Below are 26,302 nucleotides of genomic sequence, written 5' to 3' on the forward strand. Positions count from 1 at the left end.
AGTAAGCCAATGGTCATGTTGAACCATAACAGAGAGAGCAAAGTGTTTAATGTAGATTTTCACTGATTTGTGAACCTTGCTGTCTTCATATTTCTGGCCTCATGGCTGTGAAGTGAAACACAGATCCCTAACTCAAACTACATTTAACTTGGTGTCCCTTTGGAGGTATTTTGTTGATTGTTTTATTTAATTACTAGCATTGCCGAAGATAAAACTGATAATTAAAATACTGAGTGATCGTAAACCTATTTCTACAGCTAATTAGCACTATTCTCCTTTAAGACCAAAGCTAAACACAATTTATTACTTACCAGAGCTTTCTTTCTTGGCAACAGTAAGTTTAGCAAGACACCAGTTATGTAAAGAATTCCTCAATGATCTTGCCTTGACTCACTGCTTTTATGTGTCTACATGCTTCTGCTTGGCTAATTACTCATAGATACTATGTCCCTTGTTCAGGCTGCTGCATATGTACATTCATTTACTAGATTTGTCAAGTATGACTTGTCACTTTGTCCAGTTTGGGGGCAGGAAGTTATTATGTGCACTCCAATAACATAGGTTAAGGGTGAGAGTTAGACCCAGAGTGAGAGCTGAGCATTCACATAAACCTGTACCAGGCAACTGCCACCAGATGTGATCACCATATATACTCATATTTAAGTTCTCCCACGGATAACTCGGGGCTTGATTTTACCATATAATTTCCGGTATTTTAGAATGTTGGTATTCTATTGGTCCAAGAGATTATGATATGCTAACACCCACCTGAGAGAGTAATCACGGAGCACACTGCTTTTTTGGTTTCCTCTATTTATTGTGCCTACGTGAGCACACGGTAATACCCAAACTATTCCGAAGCGACGTTTGAACTGTTTTGTGTATTTTGTATCTCACACCCTCAAACACCTTTGTCGTAACAGCATCCCTCATCTACAATGAAGTGTTCAATCAGAAGAAAATATGAAGCTAGTTTTAAATTAAACGTTGTTGACGTGGCGAAACAAATTGGTAACTGCGCTGCTGCAACAAAATTCAATGCATCTGAGAAAATGATGAGAGATTGGAGGAAGCAAGAAGATATATACAAAAAAAAATGTAAGGGTCGCATTTTTTGAACGGGCGTACAAGTCTGGGTCTGATTTTATGATCGATTTTTCTGGTTTCAAGACCCGATACGCAAGTATATACTGTAAATAACCTACTGCTTTATTCTGCTATTTAAAAGTATATCATGTATTCTGATTTCTTACAAATCCTCAGTCCCCCAACTTTTTTTCAAACTGATGGTATATGTCTGCCTTTTTGACTTCTAATTTGAGTTTCTAAATATACCACTTGACTACTGCCTGTGGGGCTGGGTGCCATCATAAAAATTCTTTGCATCCTTATTATATTTTGCGTCTTCTTGGTAATACTCCTAATGATCTCTCTTATATCCTTAGGTTTTTTATTTCATTTGAGACTGGCAAAGTTAGTTCTCTTTCCATTATACTCCTTATGCAGTCAGTTGGTTTTTCACCCCATATGTTCTATTGGTTACCTTGATGAAATATCTGGGCATCAATATTCCTGTTTTTCTACAAGACACTGTTTCTGAAGTTATCACCTTAACAGTGTTCAGTAATCCCTTCCCCATGGTCTTTTCTTCCACTGTCATTCGGTTCCTGATTGGCTATTATCTAAATAAGCATAGTTCTGCATTTTTAATTTTGTTAGTGTGATACTCCCTTTTGACAAGTATGGAACCAGTTTAATTCTCCAACTAATCTACCATCAAAGCTTAACAAATGATGCCTTAGGTGGTGCACTATGAAGGTAGCATTATAATGGAGTTAATTTGCCAGGTCACTGACAGAAAAGTCATGACAGAACACTTTGTTGAAGGATGGGTGGATGTGCTAAGTGTGCTGTCAAGACAGACAAGACAAAAATTGGATATGTCCCTATTATAAATAAATAATTAAAATATGACTATATGAAGTGCACTCACTAAAATAGAGCATTTGGGAAGTCAATGTGGTCATGAAGAGGCCTATAGCACCGAATTACTGTCTTCTACAGTTGAGGTAGGAGAAACTTTGGATCTAACAAATTACTGGAAATTATGATTTAACAAAAAAGAATGCTGTAACACAGAAAAGTCTCACATCAAATTCCAACCACAGTCTGACAAAAGGCATAGAATAAAAACAAAAGAATAGCCTATGGGTCTGATTTTAAGGAAATTGGCACTTCTAACCTCAAGACTAAGTGCTATCTTTGGCACAAGCTTAACATCAAACATGACTGTAAGAATGCTATCCCTGATTATGGGGAATCAGTTCCAGTAAAAGTTATGAATTAGGAATGCAAATTACAAACAACTAAATAAATAAATGAAACAAAAATAAATCAAAGGCACATATAAATGGCTTAAAAACAAAATCAAAGGCTAGACTGGAACCAGTTGAGGATATGCTGCAAGAATTTAAAATTACTGTTCTTCAATATTCCTTGTTCCAAGAAGAGTGGTAGGGAAATGTCTTAAAACATTTCTGGGTATAATTTTTGCCAAAGGTTTCCTTACCAAATATTAGCCTAAGGGAGGATAGTATTTACATAATTTGGTATTTCCTGTACCTAATTAATTTAAATAGTTGTGTACGTTTCTGTTTTCACATGTCGTCATCTTGCTGTTTTATGAATTGATAAAAAAATCTACTGATTATATATATGAAGTTTATATTTTGGAATGCCACAATGTAAACGGGGAGGTTGCATTTTCACAGACCTTGCCCAAATCATGCCTGTATGAAACATTTAAAGTACAGAAATACTGAAATGCTAACTGCTGTTGTTGTATTTGAAACAGAATAAAATGTTAGTGTACACTTACTTTCTTTCAGAAATGATGAAAGACTGTGACTAAGATCATTACTTGGATAGAAGCAGGAATCTGTAAAGGATATAAAAATGGTTAAACTTCAGTAGATAACTTAAGCAAATAAAATATTAATTGTGCCAACCATTATTTCAGATAATTTAACTAAAATTGATTCAAAATTATTAATATCACTTATCAGTTAGGTAAAACTTATCAGTTTATAATGAGTGTAATCCATGTTATCTGCCATTTCGCAGACACCAACCCACCCCAGATTTTCTCCTGCACTAATAGTAGGATTTTTCCAAAAATGTATTTTCTTTGGCTTTTAGGGAATTTAGAACATTAGAGCACTCTAGACGAGAACAGGCCTTTCAGCCCAACAAAGCTCGAGAGTCCTATCCACTTATTTTTTCCAAAAAACATCAAGTCGAGTTTTGAAAGTCCCTAACGTCTTACTGTCAATCCACACTACTTGGTAGCTTATTCCAAGTGTCTATCATTCTTTGTGTAAAGAAAAACTTCCTAATGTTTTTTTGTCAGAAACTGTATCCCGATGTTCTTGATGAACTCATTTTAAAATAACAGTCTCGATCCACTGTACTAATTCCCTTCATAATTTTAAACACTTCAATCATGTTACATCTTAATCTTCTTTTGCTTAAACTGTATAGGCTCAGCTCTTTTAATCTTTCCTCATAATTCAACCACTATAGCCCTGGAATCAGCCTAGTTGCTCTTCTTTGGACCTTTTCTAACGCTGCTATGTCCTTTTTATAGCCTGGATACCAAAACTGTACACAGTACTCCAGATGAAGCCTCACCAGTGCATTATAAAGGTTGAACATAACCTCCTTGGACTTGTACTCCACACATCGTGCTATATAACCCAACATTCTGTTTGCCATCTTAATAGCTTCTGAACACTGTCGGGAAGTCGATAGCTTAGAGTCCACTATGACTCCTTAATTCTTCTCATAAGGTGTACTCTCGATTTTCCGACCGCCCATTGTGTATTCAAACCTAACATTTTTACTTTCTATGTGTAATACTTTACATTTACGGACATTAAATTTCATTTGCCACAAATCTGCCCAAGCCTGTATCCTATCCAAGTCCTTCTGTAATGATATAACGGATTCTAAATTATCTGCTAATCCACCTATTTTGGTATCATCTGCAAACTTAACCAGCTTGTTACTTATATTCCTATCTAAATCATTTAATGCTAATTTGATATTTTCCCTAAATAAAGATGTAGTTTTAAGTTCTGCTGAGGAAAACTATGTGTTCTCCTTTCTTTATAAAATAAATCCTAGAATTTATTTAATTCCTTACTATTGCAATACAGTCTCTTTACAATCAGATTCTGAGTCTTACTTTTCAATTACAATGTGGTACACAATTTGAGCGAATGCTGGTAACATTGGGCACAAAGCTGGAACCATCTCTGGGTGCATTCACATACACACATGTATAAACTCTCTCACATTGTGCCATTTCTAAAGCATCAGTTTGCCTAACAAGCATGTAGGTTGTGTTTGGTAATTGAGGTACCTGAATAAAAACCCAAACGGGCAATGACAAGGTCAGGACCAAAGTCCAGGTCCTGGGAGCAGGTATGTGGCAGTACTGGGAAATGTACACTGCCCAATACTGATTGAATTGACAGTATTACTTTCCATTATTCCTTATTACTATCATTATTATTATTACTACTACTGCATATTGACAGAAGGAGTTAACCTGCCTTACAAGATCAATAATACCTTGCAGATGTTTTTACACTTGCAACATAGACAGGACAAGGTACTCGCTCAGGATTGCAGTGAGCCCATGGTGGAAGCTGAACATGCAGAGCTGTGGTTTGAAGCCTAATGTCCAAGCCACTAGGCCAAATTGCCTGCTTTGTTGTCTTTGTAAGTGTGTCAGTGCAATCACACACCAAGGTGTAAAGGAGGATAAGCTGGCTTCCATAGTTTTTTAAAAAACAGGAGGAAAAGTGACCCAAGGATTGAGCTGGGAAACAGATGCAGAGGCAAGAGGACAAGGGGAAAAGTGTACATCATAAGGAGGCAAAATCTGGAACATATAGCTCCCTGAACACAACATCTCTTTTTTAGGCTTAACTGGCAGAGAGTTAAACATTAGGAACTTAATATGTACCCACTAAAATAATTTAAGTACCCATCTAAATTACTGAGTTTGGGTGTTTCAACGTCTCACTTTTTTAACAGGTGCATAAAATCAAGAACAGTGCCATGTAATCTCTATTGACAGACACTGGCAGTAGAATGGGTCATACTGAAGAGCTCAATGACTTTAAATGGGGCACTTTCATAGGAAGCCACTTTTGACAAAAAAGAGTAGCACTGATTTCTCAGACCTGGAAGACTGAGCTCCTCCATTTCAATAACAGATCGTTTGCCTGTATAGTGCGCTTCTATGACTTTCTGCAAATCAGCAGGACAGCCTGGTTGGGGAGATGAAGCTGCCAGAACGTCTGTTATCTTCTTCTTCTTCTGAAAAAATATGAATAAAGGAAAACAATAACAGTGAGAAAAATACAATAAGGACATTAAATCAGTTAACATAACACTAAGAATTACTGTCTGTAAACCAAATGCATTTCAGAGCACAGTCAATGCTACCAGACAGAAGTTTTTCATGTAATTGTAAAGAAAATCAGACGGTGCAAGACGGGAGGAAGCAGGCAGACAGGAATGGAGCCCCAGGAAGGAACATGTGGCTGATTCCTGTTGAGCAACTATGGAGCTGGAGCAGCTGTTATGCTCAGAATGTGCTGTCGCTGGGAGAGGACAGGTATCGGCAGCAGTGGGAGCAGAGCAGGGCTTGGCAGTAGAATGCCATGGGATTGGAGGTGGGGACACAGAGTGGAATAAAAGGTTGTCTCTGCCTACTGGTGGATTTCTCCTTGTCTGCAAGGTCTGAGAAGGGCATATCAAGGAGACATCAGTTTTTTTTTTTTTAATTTTATTACAATCAATACATAGCAATCAAGTTTTTACAAAAAAAAAAGAATTAAGTTAAGAACAGATCGATCCCCACCCCTGAGAGAGAGAGCAAGCCAAACGGTGTAAAATTTAAGGCTTGTAAAAATACCTAAATTAATAAATTCTCTGTGCTTTATAAACTTATTTTAAAATATTACTGAATAGATCCTGCCATGTTTTGAAAAAAGTCTGTACAGATCCTCTAACTGAGTATTTGATTTTTTTCCAATTTCAAATGAGACATCAGTTTTAAAAGGAAGGCATCAAGGACCTGAATTGTAAAGGACAGTTTCCTACCTGTGTTTTTAACCTCACTTTTAATGGATTTATTTATTGGGATTTTTAAAATCCATATACACTTATTTTTATAGGATTATTTATTTATTCATTGAACTTTATTGCATTGCACTTTTGAATAATGTTGTTTTTAATCTATTGTTTTAATGAAGGCACCTTATCACTTTTGCACCAGTCCCTTGATATGTTTGTGTGTTGTGTCCTCATCTACTGGCTCATCCCTTAGTTACGTCATTTATGGTGGCAGGTTCAAGTGACTCACCAGAAGAACACAGTACCATGGGGCTGACCTGCACCATCACAAGAGGAACTACTATAGGGGCTGGTAAGACTGCTGTTATTTTAGTTACATAATGGAATCCCTGGGCTGTGCCACCCACACAGGCACTATAACAACTGTAAAATTAAACAAATGATCTGGATCCATCAGTTCTTCTACAAACTGTCAATATGAAGAAGTCATTTAAATTGGAGAAACGCTGAATTCAACTAGCAGATGAAGCGTTTTAAAGTAAAACAGGCAACCAGTTTGGATAACTTTTAAAGGTATACAGCTATATCAGTTTTTCAAAAAAATATGGTTTATATTGTAATGTACAAAATTTTTCAGGTATAATGTATACTGTTTATGGCATTTGACTTTGATTAAGTGAAATGTATTTTTTGAATAAGACCTGGGAAATACTGTAAAGTACATTTGATATGTGCTGTAAATAATTTGCAGTATTTAATTAACTGATCTGCATCATAAATCATACAAGCATTACAAAAATCAGCACCTTCCTCTTCCTTTTTGGTTTTTCCAGAACGTTTTGACTATCATGATCTCCAATTATTTCATCAAGAGATTCTGTAATCTAAAACAGAAAAAAGAAATCCATCAGGAAAAAAAAACATTTAAACCTATATTTTACATAACAATAACAGAATTATACTCTAACCACTCTAGTTCAGGAACCTATAATAACTCTTGACAATATGAGAGGTTACATCAGGATATAAGCTGCCAAAAGGAATTATGGCTTCACGCTTCACTCTTGTACAGAAACAGTTACAAAAAGAAACAAATAATAGTCTAATGTGAACACTTCAAATTGTTTTGTGTTATATTTAAACATAATGAGTGTGATGATGCTGCTAAGCAGTAAAGTGTTTGGGCTGGAAACTATAATCTTGTGAGTTCAACACTGACACACACACACACACACACACTACAGTTCAGAGCAACCTACTCAAGCTATTCCCGTAACTCTGATTATTTAAAACTGACACCAGTACGCCAGGTCTTAAGAGGCATTCTTTAATACTTTGCAAAGTATAAATCTCTTCTTTTTAGAAGGCCAAACACAAACTCATTTCCAAATTAATATTGAAATAAAATCCTTCTGCACTTGTGCAAAACAATCTTACTTCTCAAATCTTTTGGGAGCCTTACAAAGAAAGAGAAGGAGCAATCCACTTATAGTTATGAACAGTAAGGACATAAAGATACTAAGCATCCCAAAAGACTGCAGTCAGGACCTCATTACATTTCAGTGCTTCCAGTCCCAAAGGTTGTGGACATAGAAATATAAGACATGCAGAGATGGCCGTTGGGGGAAGCTGGGTTATCTTATTCTATTTACACGTTTGCTTTTAAATTTTGCCTAAAACTACTGTATATTGTATTGAAGCATGTCTTATATACATCAAATTAACTGTGCTTGTTTTTCTTAACAAAAGACCCTTTTTTGCTGAATAAAAAAGAAAAACATTATTGCAATTCTCTCAAATTTTTTTCAAAATTAAATTTACAATAAAACTGGATTTTTCTGAGCCTTACGGCCAAGAAATTGATCCTTTAGTGAAAACCGTCTTCCCTTTTCCTTTAGGTTTTCCATGAACAGCCATGTATTGCTTTTACTTGTCACTTAGTCAATCTGTCAACCAAGATGTACAGTGGATATGGCCATAATGGGCCATAACCCTGCACTGGTTGAGTTGCCCTGGGCCCTACAGCTTTTCAAGGACAGGTCTGCTTCTTGATATAGTCAAAGCAGGGTGTATTTGCATCACTTTGTTTAAACTGAAATCAAATATTATGAAAGCAACTCAAGTACCTGCTTTTTCTTCTTCTTCTTTGTCTTAATTGACTTTAATGCAGGCGCTTTTCTCTTCCTGATATCTTTTTCTTCTGTATTTGTTTTCTGATCTTTATTACACTCTGAAGATTCTAAGTAAGGAAACAAAAGAATAAATGACTATTTTAGCAGCCAGAACTAAAAGTGGAGTAAGGAGGAGGTGTGACTGACTACAGCATTTTATCTAACAGAAAAGTGCCACTTGTAGCCACAGCAGCATTTTTCATTATCTTTTATAGATTAGCATAGCATTCAAACATAACATTCTCAAACCAGCATCAGGCATGAAACAGGAGACAATCTTGTGTAAGATATCTGAAACAAATTAAACATAATGAGCAAATTTCATTGTACTTATTATATTAACCAATATGCCCTCAATAGGTGTACATATTTACAAATTTGCACAAGTGTACAGGAAGGTGCTAGATACACAAGGATAAATATAAAAGTACAAATCCAATGCATGATCTCAGTAAAACAGAGCCTATCCTTGCAGCACTAGGTACAAGGCAGGAAACAGCTTCACACAGGACACCAGTCCTTTACAGGGCTCACACCAGCAATCATGCTGGGACCAGGATAGATGCACCAGTTAGTGTAACCTGTGGGTTTTTGGCAATGTGGGAGGGTAACTCACATAGACATGGGCAGAACATGTAAATTCCACAACACTTACATACTGATACTGGTGTTATTATAGAGACATTTACTGTATACCTACAGTAAGACCACAAAGAGTGGACAACAAAGGCAAGTGATAAACCTAGTTAAACTACTCATGAATGTGGCAATTTCCCTTGTTTATTATGTAATCAAATCGTGCTGATAACCATACAATATACAGATTTGTACTAGATATTCTCCTCTTTAGATATGATAAAATTAAAAACAGTTGCCACTCACAGGGATTGTCTCAATTCACTCAAATACACACACTAGAATATCCTGAGCAAAAGCTGAGTCAGCCCGTTAGGAGCAGTCACATTGCTGAAATGCTGTGGGTGACGTACATAGACAAGCAAAACTAGAAAACTGTTATCTATCTTTAAACCTGAAGACACATACCATCCCCAGAAAGCCTCATGGAGAATATATCCTTAATGACAGATTAAAAAAAAAAATTCATCACATCTGGCATTTTAAATCATAGCTGTTATAATGATGATGAAAATTATGAACATGACTGGACTAGGATGGTGGCGGAATAAAGTACTATTTTTATTATTTTTTTTAAAACGGTTGTTGCTGGATAACTTCTTAAGTGGTTTAAGGAGCGGTGTAGTACACAAGGTTGTAGGTGCAAATCTCCCCCATTGGCCTTTATGTTAACCAGACTGAGCCAATATATTTCTTGTAAAGTTCCCATAAAGGACACATTTTTGCCTTCATAAATGCTGCTGTATAAGAAACACCAAATCGTTTATCTTTCTCACAAAAATATACTTTTTACACATAAAGGAAAACCTAATGAAGGAAAACACAGAAACTTTGTGTTTAATGCAAGAAAAAGATCATTACACACTGTATAATTTCAAAGATGTCCTAATCTGTTTCGTCTTGGTTTAAAATTGGGGGGAAATTTCAACTATGCTGTTTCCTGCTTTTGATTGTGATATTTCACGGACTAGTATACCTTCCATTTCATGGAGGATTTTAATGAACTATCTTAAGAGTTTCTAGTGTTGGCTTTCCAATTGGCTTGAATGGAGAGAAACTCCGGCCCCTACTTCAGGCAAGATGACTACCTCGACAGCTTGCATATTGTACTCTTTTTAGGTAGCCAATAAAAGGTGTCATTTTGCTTGACTTCTCACAACATTCATAATGGCTAACACGGTACAACACCACAGTACTGTGAAACAATGAGAATGATGTACCATAAATCTAGAAAAGTATGTAGGAAAATTGGCTGAGAAGATGAGATGATAAAATGAAGTTTATGAATTTGGCCAGTAAAGGTTTGTATGTTTTATTGCTCTTCTAATATTATAAAAATAAACAATAAATGATTTCCAAATGTTCTCATTTACATGTATATTATTTTTTTTCTAGTAGTCTAAACTGTAATAAAAAGTTCTCATTGCTCTTTCTTATTCCTTATGCTGTAACTTTGGTATGCAGCCTCTGTCGTTTTTCCAATAAACAAGTAATAGATCCTTATACTGTCATACAAGACATATATTTTTTTGTTTGAGCTAGCCCTCTCATTTTTATGTGTAAAGCAAACCACAGAAGAGATCTTTCCTAGCTACTCTGTACATGCGGTGAACTCCTCGATGTCTTCAGGCCTCTCCAGTTTCATACTATACCCCATCTGTTGGAGGCTTGTTCTAATTTGAGATGTTTTGCCTGCCTTCGAATTACTAATCCAGGTGCATGTGCTGCAGTTCCATGAAGCAGCACTCAGCCAGGAATAGACAGAAGCACTGTAACCTTGATGAGTGATGGGCAGGAGGAAATGTCCAAGCCTGCATATTTAAATAACACACGCTGCGAGGTCTCATCCAAGGTTAACTCCATGATGCCAGAGATTAGTTTTAAGTTACCATGTAACTACAATTCAGTATGTTTGGAATTAGTCGCAAGCTAAAATCTATCAATCCAAAGTCTTCTTAATTAAATTAAATGTGAGAACAAAACTGTGACAATACATACTGCTGAAGCTATGCTGTTGGGTCTTGTCTGCAGCTCCGGGAGGTCTGTTCTTTAAACATTACGCTCTTTAACATATTTGAACAAACACAAACCAAATTACCAGGACTGCCCTTTAAAGCTTTGTCTTCTTTTATGGCTTAAATAAAATATGGAAAAATAAAAAATCATGTAACCTATTACTTCTACCACCTCATTAAATATCACCGGCTTAATTTCATTTCTTGTGGTCTTATTCACTTGCAGATGCAGCAACTCAAACAACCAAAAAATTGAAAGGAACTGTCCTGTTGTTGAACTGCATAAAGTTTTATTTGATCAACTACAATGAAAGCAAAGGTTTATTGTACAAAAAGTTTTTAAACTTTACACACAGCTTATTCATTGAGTTAGTAGATTACAGGCAAAAGACGAGTGGCAGTCATGACGAGAGTGCCAATGTTACTGGCACTGTGTAACAGACAGTCACATCATTACAAAAATGAGTTATTATCTTAAAAACAAAACAGCATGAACTTTTAAAGGCACACACAAAATGAATTTATATTGCTGTTAGGGGCAGGAAGGCTAACTTCACACATTTATATTTTAAACTAAAACTGGGCTTACTTACTTCATTTAAAATCAGCACATTTATGATAGTGTTAGTGTTATCAGCATTAAGCCCTCACGGAAATACTTGCAGAGGTGCAATCAAATCTATACAGCTACATTTTTTATTTACCAAGGTATCAAATTCATGTTACCTTCAACATTTACAGTGACTGTATAAATTATGTTTATTTTCGTATGACTTTTCTCTAACTTACTAACTACCATACATATCCTATTGCTAGATTAAATTATTGCACTGACAAAAAAAAAACTTTTTGGCCATTTGTATTTAATATTCAAGCATTCAGATTCAATTGTCATATACTTCTTTGAGGAATTCCACTAGCATGTCTTTCTTTTAATAAAAATACAAACACACAAACATTAGTACATCAGCAGATCTTCTGTGTCAATTGTCACACACAAGGCCTCTTGTATGTTTATGATCATTAAGCAGCAAATACTAAACAGTATACTGTGGAATCAATTTCATACACCACTTAATACAATTATTAAAATATCACATTTGTTGTAATATTTAGGCACCTATAGCACCCATTGATTAATTAATTAATCCTGTTCAGGTTCACAGTATGTGGGCCACAGCCCCTTCCAAAAATCACTGTGCTAAAGGTAGGAGAAATACCTAAATGATGTTCTAGTACAGGGTGCCTGCACTTGTATGTAGTGGTACTGGTAATTAGTGCAAGTACACAAGAGAAATGAAGCAGAGTTAACAGAAAAGGTATGACAAAACAAAGACTAGGCCACTTTGAGCACTGCTACACTCTTCTGGTCTAGAAGAAAATACAGGTTTGCTTACCCATACACACAAGTATACACCAAATTAAACAGCTCCTTCCTACCTCCCCAGCTGTGAGTCTTTGTGAATTCTCTGGCCTTCTTGTCCTCCTTGCCAGATCTGCCCTGACTCCAGGCATGCCTGACTGAGCTGGTGGAGGTTCTTAAAGCCTTCTGGTGCCACTTCAGGCTGCTAGGATGCACATTTGGGTCACCACTATTTCTACAGGAACTCTTGCAAATACTAAAGCTTCTTGGAGTCTATGCAAGGGCCTTAATTACTGCAGCATGATAATGCTGTTGCCAGCTAACAGAGTGGGGGAATTTTTTCTTTTGTTGAGCTCATGTCCAGCTGAAGACCTCTTGGCATTGCTTCCCTGCTATCTGAAATGTGTGCTACCCAACAGTTCTCATTGCTTTCTGGTAAAAGGATCAGTTTAAATTTCACAGTTAACATAACAGTGCATGTCTGAATGATTTATTGCATAAATTTAGTTATCATCCGAAATATGTGTTCCATGCACCAATCAAGTCCCAGTTTATTGGATTTTATAGGATATATTCAAGGTGGAAAGATATCAGTAATGCCATCTGGACTTAAGCATTGTTTATCCTCCATTAAGTCCAAAGAGCACCATAACATTGGATCAGACAGCAATAAGTTGGGGTTAGATTTACTAGATAATCAACAATGCATAAAGCAATCTGATACTTGCTCTAAATTGAATCAATCATTGTGTTGTAGTAATAAAATTTAGATTTCAGTCTTTGATGTTATGGACCCTATTGATAATAGGCATTCGAAGGTTAAAGAAAAACCTGGAATTGTCAATGTAGTAACACCTAATCCTAATGTTAATTTCATGCTCAATTCTGTTTGCAATCCAATCCCTAATCATAATTTACATAACCCTAACCTGTTAACTGCACTTTTATAATGGAGACAATCGTTAACCTGCATTCTAGTCTGATCAGGGATTTAGATTTGATAAGATAAACTTTTTTAATCCCCAGCAGAAATTCAGATGCATACAGTAGCAGGAACATAAAACAGGATACAGTTTCACAGGATAAATAATACATCCAATCAATCAATCCGTTAATAAAAATAAATAAGTAAATGTATATTTTGTAAATATTTGTAAATTAACTTACAGAGTAGGTCAAGAGGAATCAATGAATTGCCTGATAGCAGTGGCCAGAAACGACCCCCAGAGACACTTCTTAGTACATTATGGTGGAATAAGCCAGTGTACCTAGGGTTAGTCCTGTGATGGAGCAGGCTTTCCTGGCAAGTTTGTTCAGACATTGTGTTTCTAATGATCTTGAGGTGCTTCCCCAGGAGACTGCAACATAGAACAGTCAGACCAGTCTAATTAGTTTTTTATGTGAACCCCCAGGTACTTGTAGATTGGCACCATTTCCACATCCTCACCCTGAACAGTGTCTGGTCTCAGAGGATTCTTGGCACACTGAAAGTCCACAACCAGCTCTATTGTCATGATGATGAAGTGTTGTACTCCATATAGGAGCCAATTTCCATTTACCTTAATTAATAGTTTATACCTTTTATTCTAGCATATTCTAAACCTGCCAAACATCTTTAGTCTACAGCAAGAAGATACTTTTAAACATTACAACTTGTCTCACAGCTGCTAATAAAAATAAATAATCGTAGCTATCTTGGTCCATGATTCTTTAAATAATTCCACTTCTTCAAGACAAGTCTCTTCCCTTCCTTTCAGATCTTTCTGAGACATCATAAATAATTATTCCAGTTTAGATGCCCCTAATTGGCAACAAATTCAGTTGGAATTGACAGGAAAAAAAAGATATATATATATATATATATATATATATATATATACATTCTGAATCGGAATTTGAATATTTAGGTGGTTACCTGTCAGGTGTGTTTGTGGTTGGTCAGCCAGTTGGCAAACACCTGCCACGTTCTCTCAGATGCAAGAAGCTTGATGTGCCTGACAAGCCCCAATAAGTGCAAAACAAGTCTTGTGTACTCTGTATTATTTGGCAGATACTATATCACATATTATATTTATATATATATATATATATATATATATATATATATATATATATATATATATATATATATATATATATATATATATATATATATATATATATAAATAATAACCATTTCATTATTTAATTCAAACCCAACATAGTTTAGTTATAACAGGTTTGGAATCATAACAAAACAAGCTCTAGATGTCACAGAATATTTACAGATCACAAATGGAAATAAAAATGTAATACTTTGACTCCGTTAGGTTTAAATTCTTTACGCTCAATCTGTTATGTTTAACTTTCATTTTTTTAATAGACCATTTCTGTACCACCTCCTATATTTGTCTTCTGTTTCTTCGTTTTCCATTTATTCTTTTTTACCTTCCATTTTTTTGTACCACTCCTTTTTTATCTGATAATTTAGATTTTATAGTTCTTTAAAAAGATATTTTATAGTAGGCCTGGCTCTTTTGTCAAATTACATATTTGGGGTGGTGACTTTGAGGCTAGGAATCTGTGTCAGCAATCGGAAGGTTAACAGTTCGAATCCTGTAAACGCCAAAAGTGACTCTACTCTGTTGGGCCCAATTGCTTACGCTTGTGGAGGAGTGGTGGTAAAGGAGAAGAGTGTTTGGTGCTGTTGTGATTGCTGCTTGGGACTGTGTATTGCCTGTGGGTCACGGGGAAGACGTGTGCCCATGGGTGAAGAAAAATAAAGTGTTGTGTTGGTTTTAGACGTGCCTCTGTGTCGGGTCAGGCGCCTATATAGCGCCTTTTGTTACAGGAATCAAATACAAGTACAAATCAAAAAGAATTATCACTACTTATCTCCTAAGGTTTCTTCACCACTTGCTCAACAAAACACCATAATGTTCCAATCAATCTTTGCTCCCAAATTTTCCCTCAGCAACCCATGCCAGTATTAACATTCCTTCAATATAGAGTCTAGATACCCTGAATTTATGGTGGGTATGTTTTCCTCATGAACCAAAAGGCAAGAAGAAACCCATCGGCTGAAAAGGCTGTGTCTTACAAGTTTCATCTGTTACTGTATCATAGTCAGTGATTATTTTAAAGGACCAGACATGCAGAAACCTTAACTGCATGTGCAGCCTTCTCTTTGCCTTCGTTATTTCCACTATTTCCCACCTTAGGATGGGTATTAGCTCAGGTCCAAGGCTCCCAGTGAATCCATGTATGGTAACTCTAATGTACACAACTGGACTGCAAACTACAAACGACCCCCGAGTCCCCAGACAAATGCAGCATCCGCTGTGTAGTAATGGCTGCACAAGGGCATAATAATAATAAAAATATCAATAGAGAAGGAAAATGAAAAAGAATCATACTTTTTCACTCCACATTTTTTTTTAACTGTACACTGTAAAAAAATAATTAGATTGTTTTTCTAGTGAAACTATGCAATCCACTCAAAAGCTTACCAACTGCATCACAACATAGCAACATCACCTGCCAACACCAAACTATACTTAAATTGCAAGTAACCTCACAGCAAGGCAGAACAACTGCTTTGAATATTAAACTGGCTCTACAACAGAGGAATGTGAAAGTTCTAAAAACCCAAAGATCTTTAAATTAAGATTTCAGCACAAAATGAAAATTATACTGTAGTTTTAGACTCATAAAAACACTTAAAAGAAAGCACATAACCTGTGGCATTGCTTCAGAAGAAAGCTTCTCTTACTGAGAAGCTGAAGAGAGCAGCAGGTGCTGATGACAAGACGTGCATAATCTCCACAACAACCAGAGTTCTGGTGTAAATAAACAAACAGCTCCTAAAAAACCGACGTAGCTGCTCTTGGCAATCCAGAAAGATCTAAGACTATAAAAGGAATTTAAACACGACTTCTGTGCTTTTCTGAGGCTTTTAAAAAATATAGTGCCAGAAATCATTAGACAACTGTCTAATTAGCATGGCTCACACTGGATTTGTGTATAGCCTAAGGATGTAGCAAATTGTTTCATAACTTACATCTATAACAGGAAAAAGAAACACCCACGGAATATAGATAGAAACTTCCAGTAGCAGACTTGGATGCCAAAAATTGAATATTAATCAGGATATATACAGTATATATTTAATTTAATATACAGTGCTTTGTTAATCCCAATATCCAGTATTTAATAACTAAAATATTAGAATATAGTGAAGTAAAAACAATAAAAACAAAAACAAAAAAAACAAAAAAACACAAAAAAGATGCGCAAAACATAATTTGCTTTTTCCTGACATTAATTGTGGGTGAAATAAAAGTACACCAATAAGAGATGCTTCTCATATCCCAATCGACAGGTCATCCTGGTGAATCTGCATCTCTCATGCCAGCTCTCTATGTGATTCTTTGATGGTGGCAAATTCTGCACATTGGCCTGTACACTAAATTACTTGGCAACTTCAAAATCTTGCCACACATCATAGAAAGACATGCAGAAAATCCAACTTTGTATAAATATATATATATATATATATATATATATATATATATATATATATATATATATTTATTACACCTGAAAGTGACATTTTTCTACCATCTTAGGCTGCTGAGTAGAGAAGAGAAAGTTGTCTGTAAGAAAAGTATCTAGGTTAACCCCTGATAATTTACAGTATCTCTCGCTGCAGTCACTTGAAACAAGAATCTTGTGGTTGATACTTCAGAATGGTCTAAAGTCATTCTGGGAATCAGGAAGGATTTATTTTGCAAGTTGGAGCAGATGACTGTAGGACAGCACTAATAAGGATTTTCTTGGTGGCTGGAAACATGTCACCTGAATCCCTTGTTCAGGTTTGATTCCTGCCTTTTGCATGATGCTGCCTAGAGACTCTGGTCACATAATACTAAAATTACATTCAATGGATTAAACTAATGGGCAGATGGAGATGCTTCATGCAGTACTAATGAACACTTCTGTGCTCAATGTAGGACTACTCGATACTTGAGGTAATAATTAAAATTACTAGGGCCCAATAAAAAAAAAAAAAATAACAAATTCTAAGTTTGGCTTACCATAAACTTAATAACAAGAGAGAACAAAGTTTTTTTATATTTCATAACTGAAAGTTCTGTACTATGACTGTAATATAAAACATTACAATTATAATATATATTTAGATTTAATTATTTAGTATAAGTAGCAATGCTACTTATACAATGCTGGGAGCCTTGGCTAACTTCAGCCAATGGCTTGGTCAGCTGTGCCTAGTGCTTGCCACAATCTCAAAGGGCTGAAACATCATATTTCTTAAAAGTGTTTTACTTGCAACCCAAACTTTAACATCATAGTTTCCTCAAGATCCAATCCATGATGTGGGGATTGGCACTAAAACCACCTTGGGGAATCGTCAATGACAGTAACAGCAGAGCAATGATTATTTAACACTAGAATCCCTTAAGCCCAAGCAACAAGCAGCCCCACCGACGCAGCTCAACTCTCCCAACTGAAGTCCGTTTATCTGGGTGTGAGGGGCCTGGAGTTGTATAGGGTAAATAATATATCATTATTTGAAACACATGCATTTCATGCGTGTTCCATGTCTACAACAATCTATGCAAATATAGGATGACAGGAAATGCGAGGCAAGAAATGTTGAACACATACCTAAAACACACTTTTTTCATGTTATAGTACTAACGACAAAATTTTGACATGAAGCATATAATGTGTCAAGACTGAAGTCCAAATATCAAATAAACACTTTCACAAAATATACATATATAACAAGTGCACTTTTATTCAAGAATATAACCAAAGAAAATCGGGTTAGAGTACAACACTGACATGACCGCTTGGGTGGTGCAGCAATAAGAACTGGCGAGTCATTATCAAGAGGCTGTCGGTTCGATTCCGGTTGCTTCCCAGAATTACTGTTTTGAGTAGTGAGCTGCTCTTATTGTTACTACTATAGGATAAAAACATACATTTGATATGAGTCTATAACAGCTAGTGTAAATTTATGGTGCTACGGGCGTGTGTGCTTGGTGTGTTTGTGTGTGTCCTGCGGTGGGTTGGCACCCTGCCCAGAATTGGTTCCTGCCTTGTTCCCTGTGTTGGCTGGGATTGGCTCCAGCAGACCCCCGTGACCCTGTGTTCGGATTCAGCGGTTTGGAAAATGGATGGATGGATGTGGTTAGCATTTCTTTTTTAATTCAGGCTTTTTCTCATAGTCACATTCACGCTCCACCAAGTCTGACACTGCTGTTTTTAAATAAAGACATGCTATAAACAGAGGTGAACTCAGATGATGAGAAAGAAAGAGAACAGAAGTCCTCCCCGCAAAAAAAGTCCAGTCACACATAAGAACACCACAGCTGCACCAGGTGTAAAGGCGAAAGATGGCACTATTTGGATGCAGCAACAGGTTTGGGGGTCATCCTGCCAGTCAACCGACCACACAAGTCTTTCAACGAAACAGCACGGCTTACAGAGCTTGTCAAGTTATTGTGCAAAGTTCTGTTTGTAATTATGTTTTGTGATAGCATTATATAAGTAACATAAATGTTAATTGACAAAATGCTAAAGTGTATAATGTGTGAAGATTGAAGTCCAAATATTAAATGAATACTTTCACAAAAGGTATGACAAAACAACTACTGTTTTAAAGAATGTGATTCAGATGGTGGGTAAATCCCTTTTGTACTTTTTAGTAGCCAATCTTTATTTAATACCATACTCTCATGGGTAAAATGTGGGCTCTCAAGTTGTGTCAAAACTCTGAAAAAACGCTACAACAAAGAATCCAAGCACCAGCAATTCTGAGATAGCAAGCACATATAAACCCGAACTTCTCTCAAGGTAACTTGGTAGTTTTAGAGTGGAAATAATAGATCGTTGTTTGGAACACACGCATTAACAGTAATCTGTGTCAACACATTGTTAAAACAGAAACGTTTTTTTATATTCTAGTAGTAGATGACAAAATGTAGGCATAAACTATATAATGTATGAAGCCTGAAGTCCAAATAGCAAAGAAACATTTTCACAAGAATAACACAATTGCGCTTTTATTCAAAAATATAACTGCAGAAACAAAAGCCGCTAAACACGCGACATTGCCACCACTTTATTGTAACTGCCTCCGTGGTTTAATTGACTCAGCCCCGCTTGAATCAAAAGGTCACGAGTTCGATCCTGCGCCTCCGTTTTGAGAAGTAAACTGCTCTTAGTCTTACTGTTTTAAAATAAAAGCATACATTTGATTTCAGTCTAACAACCGGTGCAATTTATGATCCTTGTAAAGGCTAGCTGTTTTTTTTAATTCACATTTTTATTCTTTCAGTCGCGTTCAGAATCAATCCATACAACCCCATCTGACACAGCTGTTTTCACTAAAGACGCGCTATAGCTCTGCAGTGTACCACGATGCATACTAACGCCAAATCCCCCCGGGTTCTGACACACAACGCTGAAGCTGCTTTCACAATTGTCTCTTTCTTTCAGGTGTGTAATAGAAACCACAGCATAGAGAGACATTGCTTCTTACGGAAAAGGCGATGGAAAAAGTGCACTTTTGTTATACTTTTACACCAATATATGTTCCTGTGTTTGAACAAGTGTCTGATGATTGCATCTTACTTATTTAGTATGCATCGTGGTACACTGCAGAGCTATAGCGCGTCTTTAGTGAAAACAGCTGTGTCAGATGGGGTTGTATGGATTGATTCTGAACGCGACTGAGAGAATAAAAAATGTGAATTAAAAAAAACAGCTAGCCTTTACAAGGATCATAAATTGCACGGTTGTTAGACTGAAATCAAATGTATGCTTTTATTTTAAAACAGTAAGACTAAGAGCAGTTTACTTCTCAAAACGGAGGGGCGAGGATCGAACTCGAAGCGGGGCTGAGTCAATTGGTGGTGGCAATGTCGCGTGTTTAGGCTTTTGTTTCTGCAAGAATACAAGCGCAATTGTGTTATTCTTTGCTATTTGGACTTCAGGCTTCATACATTATATAGTTTATGCCTACATTTTGTCATACTACTAGAATATAAAAACAACAATGTGTTGACACAGATTACTGTAGAAACGGAACAGACATGAAATGCGTGTGTTCCAAACAACGATCTATTATTTCCACTCTAAAACTCCACTTCACTCCCAGATACTCAATCAAGGCATGAGCTGAGAGAAGTTCGTGCACGCTCTAAATATGGAATAGCCCCAATCAGCACATTTAGAAGACAAAGGGCGCTGGCGGAGAGGTGTGAAGGGATTTAAGAAGCAGTTTAAGGTGGGACGGAATTACGAGTTTTTTCGTTGGCTCTGGTAATTCTAGTGTTAACACAAAGAGGAAGCTATATATACTACAACTAGTGTACTTGCCTGTTAAAACCTACCTGACTGGAGGACTTCCTCTAACATTTTCCACACTGACCAATATGGAGGAATAACTTTAGGGTAACATAAAATTCATCTTAAAGAAATTTCATGAATTGTTAATACATGTCAGAAACCTGTTCATACATATCAGGAAAACAGATAAAGGCCAAGTGAACAGCAGAGACAAAAATGTAACACACAAAATGTACTGAAAGATGACTAAGAGATAAGATGACCTGTATTCAACAAGATTGGACAATTTTGTTATACACAGAAATTTCAAGGGTGGTGGCTCAACCCAAAGAATATAAGAATAATATGCATATAGTAAAATAGATTTTTATTTGATAGATAGATAGATAGATAGATAGATAGATAGATAGATAGATAGATAGATAGATAGATAGATAGGATACTTTATCAGTATGCTGTTGCTGGAGTATGTGAATTTCCCCTTGGGATTAATAAAGAACAATATTAAAGAGTGATAACAATGAAGGTATAAGCTCCGTGCCTACAATAAAGCCTGCCTTGCTCACCAGTTTGTCCAGGCGTGAGGCATCCCTCTTCTTTATGCTGCCTCTCCAGCACACCACCGCGTAGAAGAGGGCGCTCACCACAACTGTCTGATAGAAGGCTGACGTCCTTCAACATCTGCAATAAGATGCTGCAGATGTTCTAAGGAAGTATAGGCAGCTCTGTCCTTTCTTACACAGAGCATCAGTATTGGAAGTTCAGTTCAATTTACCATGGGGTGATGCAAGATGTTTTCCAAAGCCTCGGGACTCTCCCCTGTTCCAGGCTCAGGTTGAAGATGCACTGTAGAGGACTCCCCAACTCCAACAGACAGGCCTTTAGCAGTTGTGGCGATATTCCATCTGGAGACTTTAACCATGTGACGCTGGACAAAACATTACCTGCCTTCTTCCAGTAAGTGGCACAAAGTCTCTTCAGCTCTCTGCTTACCTGGGCTGCTGTAATTGTGGGTTGGGAGAAACTCTCTCCTATGCTGGTATCAGCAGAAGGATGGGTGGAGGGTGCAGTACTCTGAGGTGAGAGTGGGTTAGGGTGGTCAAACCTGTTGAAAAAGTTGTTCATCTGGTTTGCTCTCTCCACGTCTCTCTCAATGGTCGCACAATGCTTCGAGCTGCAGCCACTGATGATCTTCATCCCATCCCACACTTCCTTCATGCTGTTATTCTGCAACTTCTGCTCCAGCATTCTTCTGTACTGCTCCTTCATTGCCCTGAGCTGGAATCGGAGTTCCTTCTGCACACGCTTGAGCTCATGCTGATCACCGCCTTTAAAATCCCTTTTCTTCTGGTTCAAAAGGCCCTTGATGTCATTTGTAATCCATGGCTTGTTGTTACCATAGCAGCGTAGTGTTCTTACTGGAACTACAATGTCCATACAGAAGTTGATGTAGTCAGTAGTGCAGTCAACAACCTCCTCAATGTTCTCACTATGTGACCCCTGAAGGATATCCCAGTCCGTAGTTCCAAAGCAGTCTCTCAGAGCCTGCTCTGCCTCAGGGGACGACTTCCTGAATGAGCATGTGGTTGTAGGTAGCTCTCTCACTCTTGGTTTGTAGTGAGGCTGAAGCAGAACCAGGTTATGTTCTGCTCTCCCAAGAGCAGGCAGCAGGGTGGCGCTGTATGCATCTTTAACTTTGCATACAGTAGGTCGACAGTCCTATTTCCCTGGGGTGTTACAATCCACTTACTGGAAGAAGGCAGGTAATGTTTTGTCTAGCGTCACATGGTTAAAGTCTCCAGCGATTAGCACAAGTGCCTCAGGGTGCTGTGTTTGTAACTTAGCAACTGCGGAATGGATGATGTCACCCGCTATCTCCACGGAGGGATGTAAACAATAACAACAATGACGTGTCCAAACTCTCTGGGCAAGTAATAGGGACGCAAACTTAAAAACTTATATAGCTCATTTAGGTGCAAACCAACGAACCAACCAGAGTAAATGTATGCACTGATCGACACTGTATGTAAGTTTATAAAATGAACCTGTACCCTTTGTTTCTCTGACCATTCTGATCATGCTGTAGAAGGATGCTCCCTCTTCAGCATGGTGCTGTAAGAGAATAAATGACACAATGAACGACTTTCCTCCTGCCTGGTTTCTGACTTGAAGAAGTATGACCAACTTGTCCTACAAGTGGATAAGTTTCTTACTTTAAGATGTTAATTTCAACCACACCCATGCTTAATTCTGTGTCACTGGAGATATCACTTTTAGGGATTGGATATTAATATAACACCCAGGACATGCTGGGGAGATCATATCTTTCAATTGGTCTGGTAATGCCTTGGTCCTGGAAGAGTTGGAGGGGTATCTGGAGGGATATCTGCACATCTTGCTTAGAGTGCTGCTCCTGTAACCTGACCTGGACTAGATAAGTGGTAGAAAATGGATGAGTGGATGGATGGATGGTTGGTTCAAGGGACACTTTATTTTTATTAATGCCTTTCATTTTTTCCACTCAAAAGAATGCAGTTTCTGTGCTTGAATCGGATGTCTCACAATGTTTTTTTTCCTTCTCTTTCTGTATTTAGTAGCTTTACCTCCAATTAGCTACCAATTGAATCACTGCCTTCCCACTCTCATTCCTTTAATGAAGAACTCTCCCACGTGTTAAGTATGTGAAAACCCAGCAGTGACAACCAGCACACATAAAACAAATACTTGTTCAACAGATTAATGTGGCAGTGTTACACTGCTACTACTATTAATAGATTTGGATTAAATGAATGCATTAAGGTGTTACATTAAAAAAATGTAATCATAGAAATTTTAGCTTGTTAATGACGATCAATCAGTAGCCCCACTCATTAGCATACCTTTTTCAGTAGGGTATCCATAAACCGTCAGCTTCATGGAAATGATCTTTTCTGACTACAGTGGCTTTTTCTAAAGAACCATTTCAAATTCAGTCATTTAACAATATAGTGCCTTGAATGGTATTTAGACCATAGATTAAATAATATAATTTGCACCTACCAATGAATCAATAACTGCATATTTTCTACATAAAAAAATCTATGTTTATGTCATTTTGAAGGACAATTGTGAAAATTAAGACTACGAAGCATTTCAAATAAGCTAGAGAAAAATAACAAAATACATAAAGTAGGGATCAGTACAAAGCAATACTCAAGCATTTAGATGTCCCAGTGGGCAGTGTTGGTTCAGTTATCTGTAAGTGGAAGCTATGCCAAATCATCCAGATGCAGAGGTATGTAGTAACGAGTTACATTTACTCTGTTACATTTAGTTGAGTAACTTTTTAAAAAAAATTGTACTTCTAAGAGTAGTTTTACTGCACCATAGTTTTTACTTTTACTTGAGTACATTTGTGAAGAAGAAACGTTACTCTTACTCTGCTACATTGGGCAACACTCGAACTGTTATTTTTTTTCCATTAGATACGCTATACAGTATTTTTGCAAGAGAGAAGCTGCCAGTGGATCTACTGCATGACTGTTTCACCAATCAGACGTAGCAACAATAATCATAAAACTCCGTTTCACCAATCAGACGTAGCAACAATAATCACATGGCTCTGTTTCACATATCAGATGTAGCCATGCAGTCACATGACCACACACAAACTGTGGCGGCATAGCGGCACAAACGCCTCACAGACAGCGGACAGGGAAAGAAAGAATACAAGTGGAACCTTGGTTTGCAATCCAAAGCACTCATATATCAAAACAAATTTCCCCATAAGAAACAATGGAAACTAAGATGATTTGTTCCACAACCCAAAACTATTCTTATAAAAATGATTAATACAAAATATAAAGTAAAAATACATAAAACAAATTAACCTGCACTTTACCTTTGAAAAGAATCATGGCTGGTGTGAGTGAGTTTCTAAACTCTTGTGGGATTTCACCCAACGGGACGACATACGGAAGAGCATCCCGAAGCAACCGCCGGCACCCAGCGCTGTAGCAGTTCACCGTAAAAGCTAATCAGAAAAGATTGCAGTCATGCTGTAAGCACCTGCTGTTGATGGGTGATACAAGGAACATTATAAATGTGCAGGGCACAGTATTACTTGGCCAATAACCTGGGCATGACCCTGCCTGACTGCTGTGTCTGTGTATAGGAGAGTGGCAGATCCCGATACAATAAATAACCGCGCTGTTCCTGTTTCAAGCTGAATAAAGATGGTGTTGCTAAAATATTGAGACTCAGCTTTGTGTTTTGGGGTACAAGACAGGGACTCGAAACATCATAGCACACACACACAGTCACAATGCTGTAGTAAACAGTATATACTCATATCAACATATGGATGTTGACTCTAAGGGAGGTAAGAACCATCAGCTCAGTTGTGATCACGACGCTCAGCAGACAAAAACGTATACGGACTACTCGTACTGCAAGACCTCACTTGTTTATCAAGTCAAAATGTATTCAAAATTTTAGCTTGTCTTGCAAAACACTCGCAAACCAAGGTTCCACTGTACATGAAAAATGACAGCCAACTCCTGCTTAAGCGTAACCGTCACTTTAATGAGTGAAGAACAAGCACGTTTTAACCAAACATGCACAGACACAGACAGTCAAGGTAAAGTGAGACTTCATGTAAGTGCACAAGTTGCCTTGTTCTAATGTTATTTTCTATCAGCTGTGCTATTTGGAGGGAAAGTGAATATGCAGTATTATACTGTCAGTGTACAGGATATCTTGTCACTAAGTAGTTCGCACTGTTCAGACATACATGTTACCTACTGTAGGTATTGGCTTCAAAAGCTTTGTTGTGAAAAACAGATTTGGAACTTTGTGTTATTTGCGCATCTTTATTTTGTAAAGATGTGATTTATTTTTACTCATTTTTTATTTTATTATTTGGAAATAGCAGAATTTGCATATTATATATTTTTGTCTCTCTTATTACAACATTTCTAAAAAAGAAAATCATTTATTATGATCAAACAGTTACTCAGTACTTAAGTAGTCTTTTCACCAAATACTTTTTTACTCGAGTAATTTTTTGGATGACTACTTTTTACATCTACTTGAGTAATATTATTTTGAAGTAACGCTACTCTTACTTGAGTACAATTTTTGGCTACTCTACCCATCTCTGTCCAGATGCTGCCAAGGAAAGCTTGTCCTTAAAATCTCACTATACAAACAAGGAAGATACATCAGAGAGAAGCTAGATACCTGTACTCACTTTGAAGGAGCTCCACAGTTAAGGAGTTGAGAAAGGAGTAAAAGTACACCAGTCAAACATATCAAAAGGTCTGCATGAAACTGGTCCAGGTCAGAGGGTGGCACAAAAGATGCCATTAGTTAAAAGGATTTTCTGGAGTTTGCCAAAAAGCATAAAAAAGACCTAGCTGGGCTGTGGAAAAAGACTTTGTAGACAGATGAGACTAAGACAGAATATTTTTAGCCAAAAGTCAAAGAGATGTGTCTGGCACAGCTGTAACATTGCTGCAATTCACTGCACCATACCTGCAGTAAAATATATAGGTGGAAGCATTATGCTGTGAGGACTGAACATCTGTCTGAAACAGAAGGAAGACAAAAGAAGCAAACACTACAACAGT

The 26,302-nt window shown here is 37.1% G+C and overlaps 1 protein-coding gene across 5 annotated transcripts in view; it reads right to left on the bottom strand.

Moving 5' to 3' along the window:
- cmss1 (cms1 ribosomal small subunit homolog) overlaps positions 1-26,302 on the bottom strand; it is a 373,767-nt gene that overhangs the window by 32,269 nt on the left and 315,196 nt on the right. For 4 of the 5 annotated variants that reach the window (XM_039744871.1, XM_039744875.1, XM_039744874.1 and 1 more), the window contains exons 2-5: positions 8,277-8,389; positions 6,957-7,034; positions 5,253-5,388; positions 2,879-2,938 (exon numbers count right to left, since the gene is read on the bottom strand). In XM_039744871.1, coding sequence (XP_039600805.1) covers positions 2,879-2,938; positions 5,253-5,388; positions 6,957-7,034; positions 8,277-8,389 — 387 coding nt within the window. The remainder of the gene's footprint in view (positions 1-2,878; positions 2,939-5,252; positions 5,389-6,956; positions 7,035-8,276; positions 8,390-26,302) is intronic. The other variant, XM_039744872.1, reaches the window with a different exon arrangement.

Source organism: Polypterus senegalus, chromosome 2, assembly GCF_016835505.1.
Source record: "Polypterus senegalus isolate Bchr_013 chromosome 2, ASM1683550v1, whole genome shotgun sequence".
Classification (NCBI taxonomy): Eukaryota; Metazoa; Chordata; class Cladistia; order Polypteriformes; family Polypteridae; genus Polypterus; species Polypterus senegalus.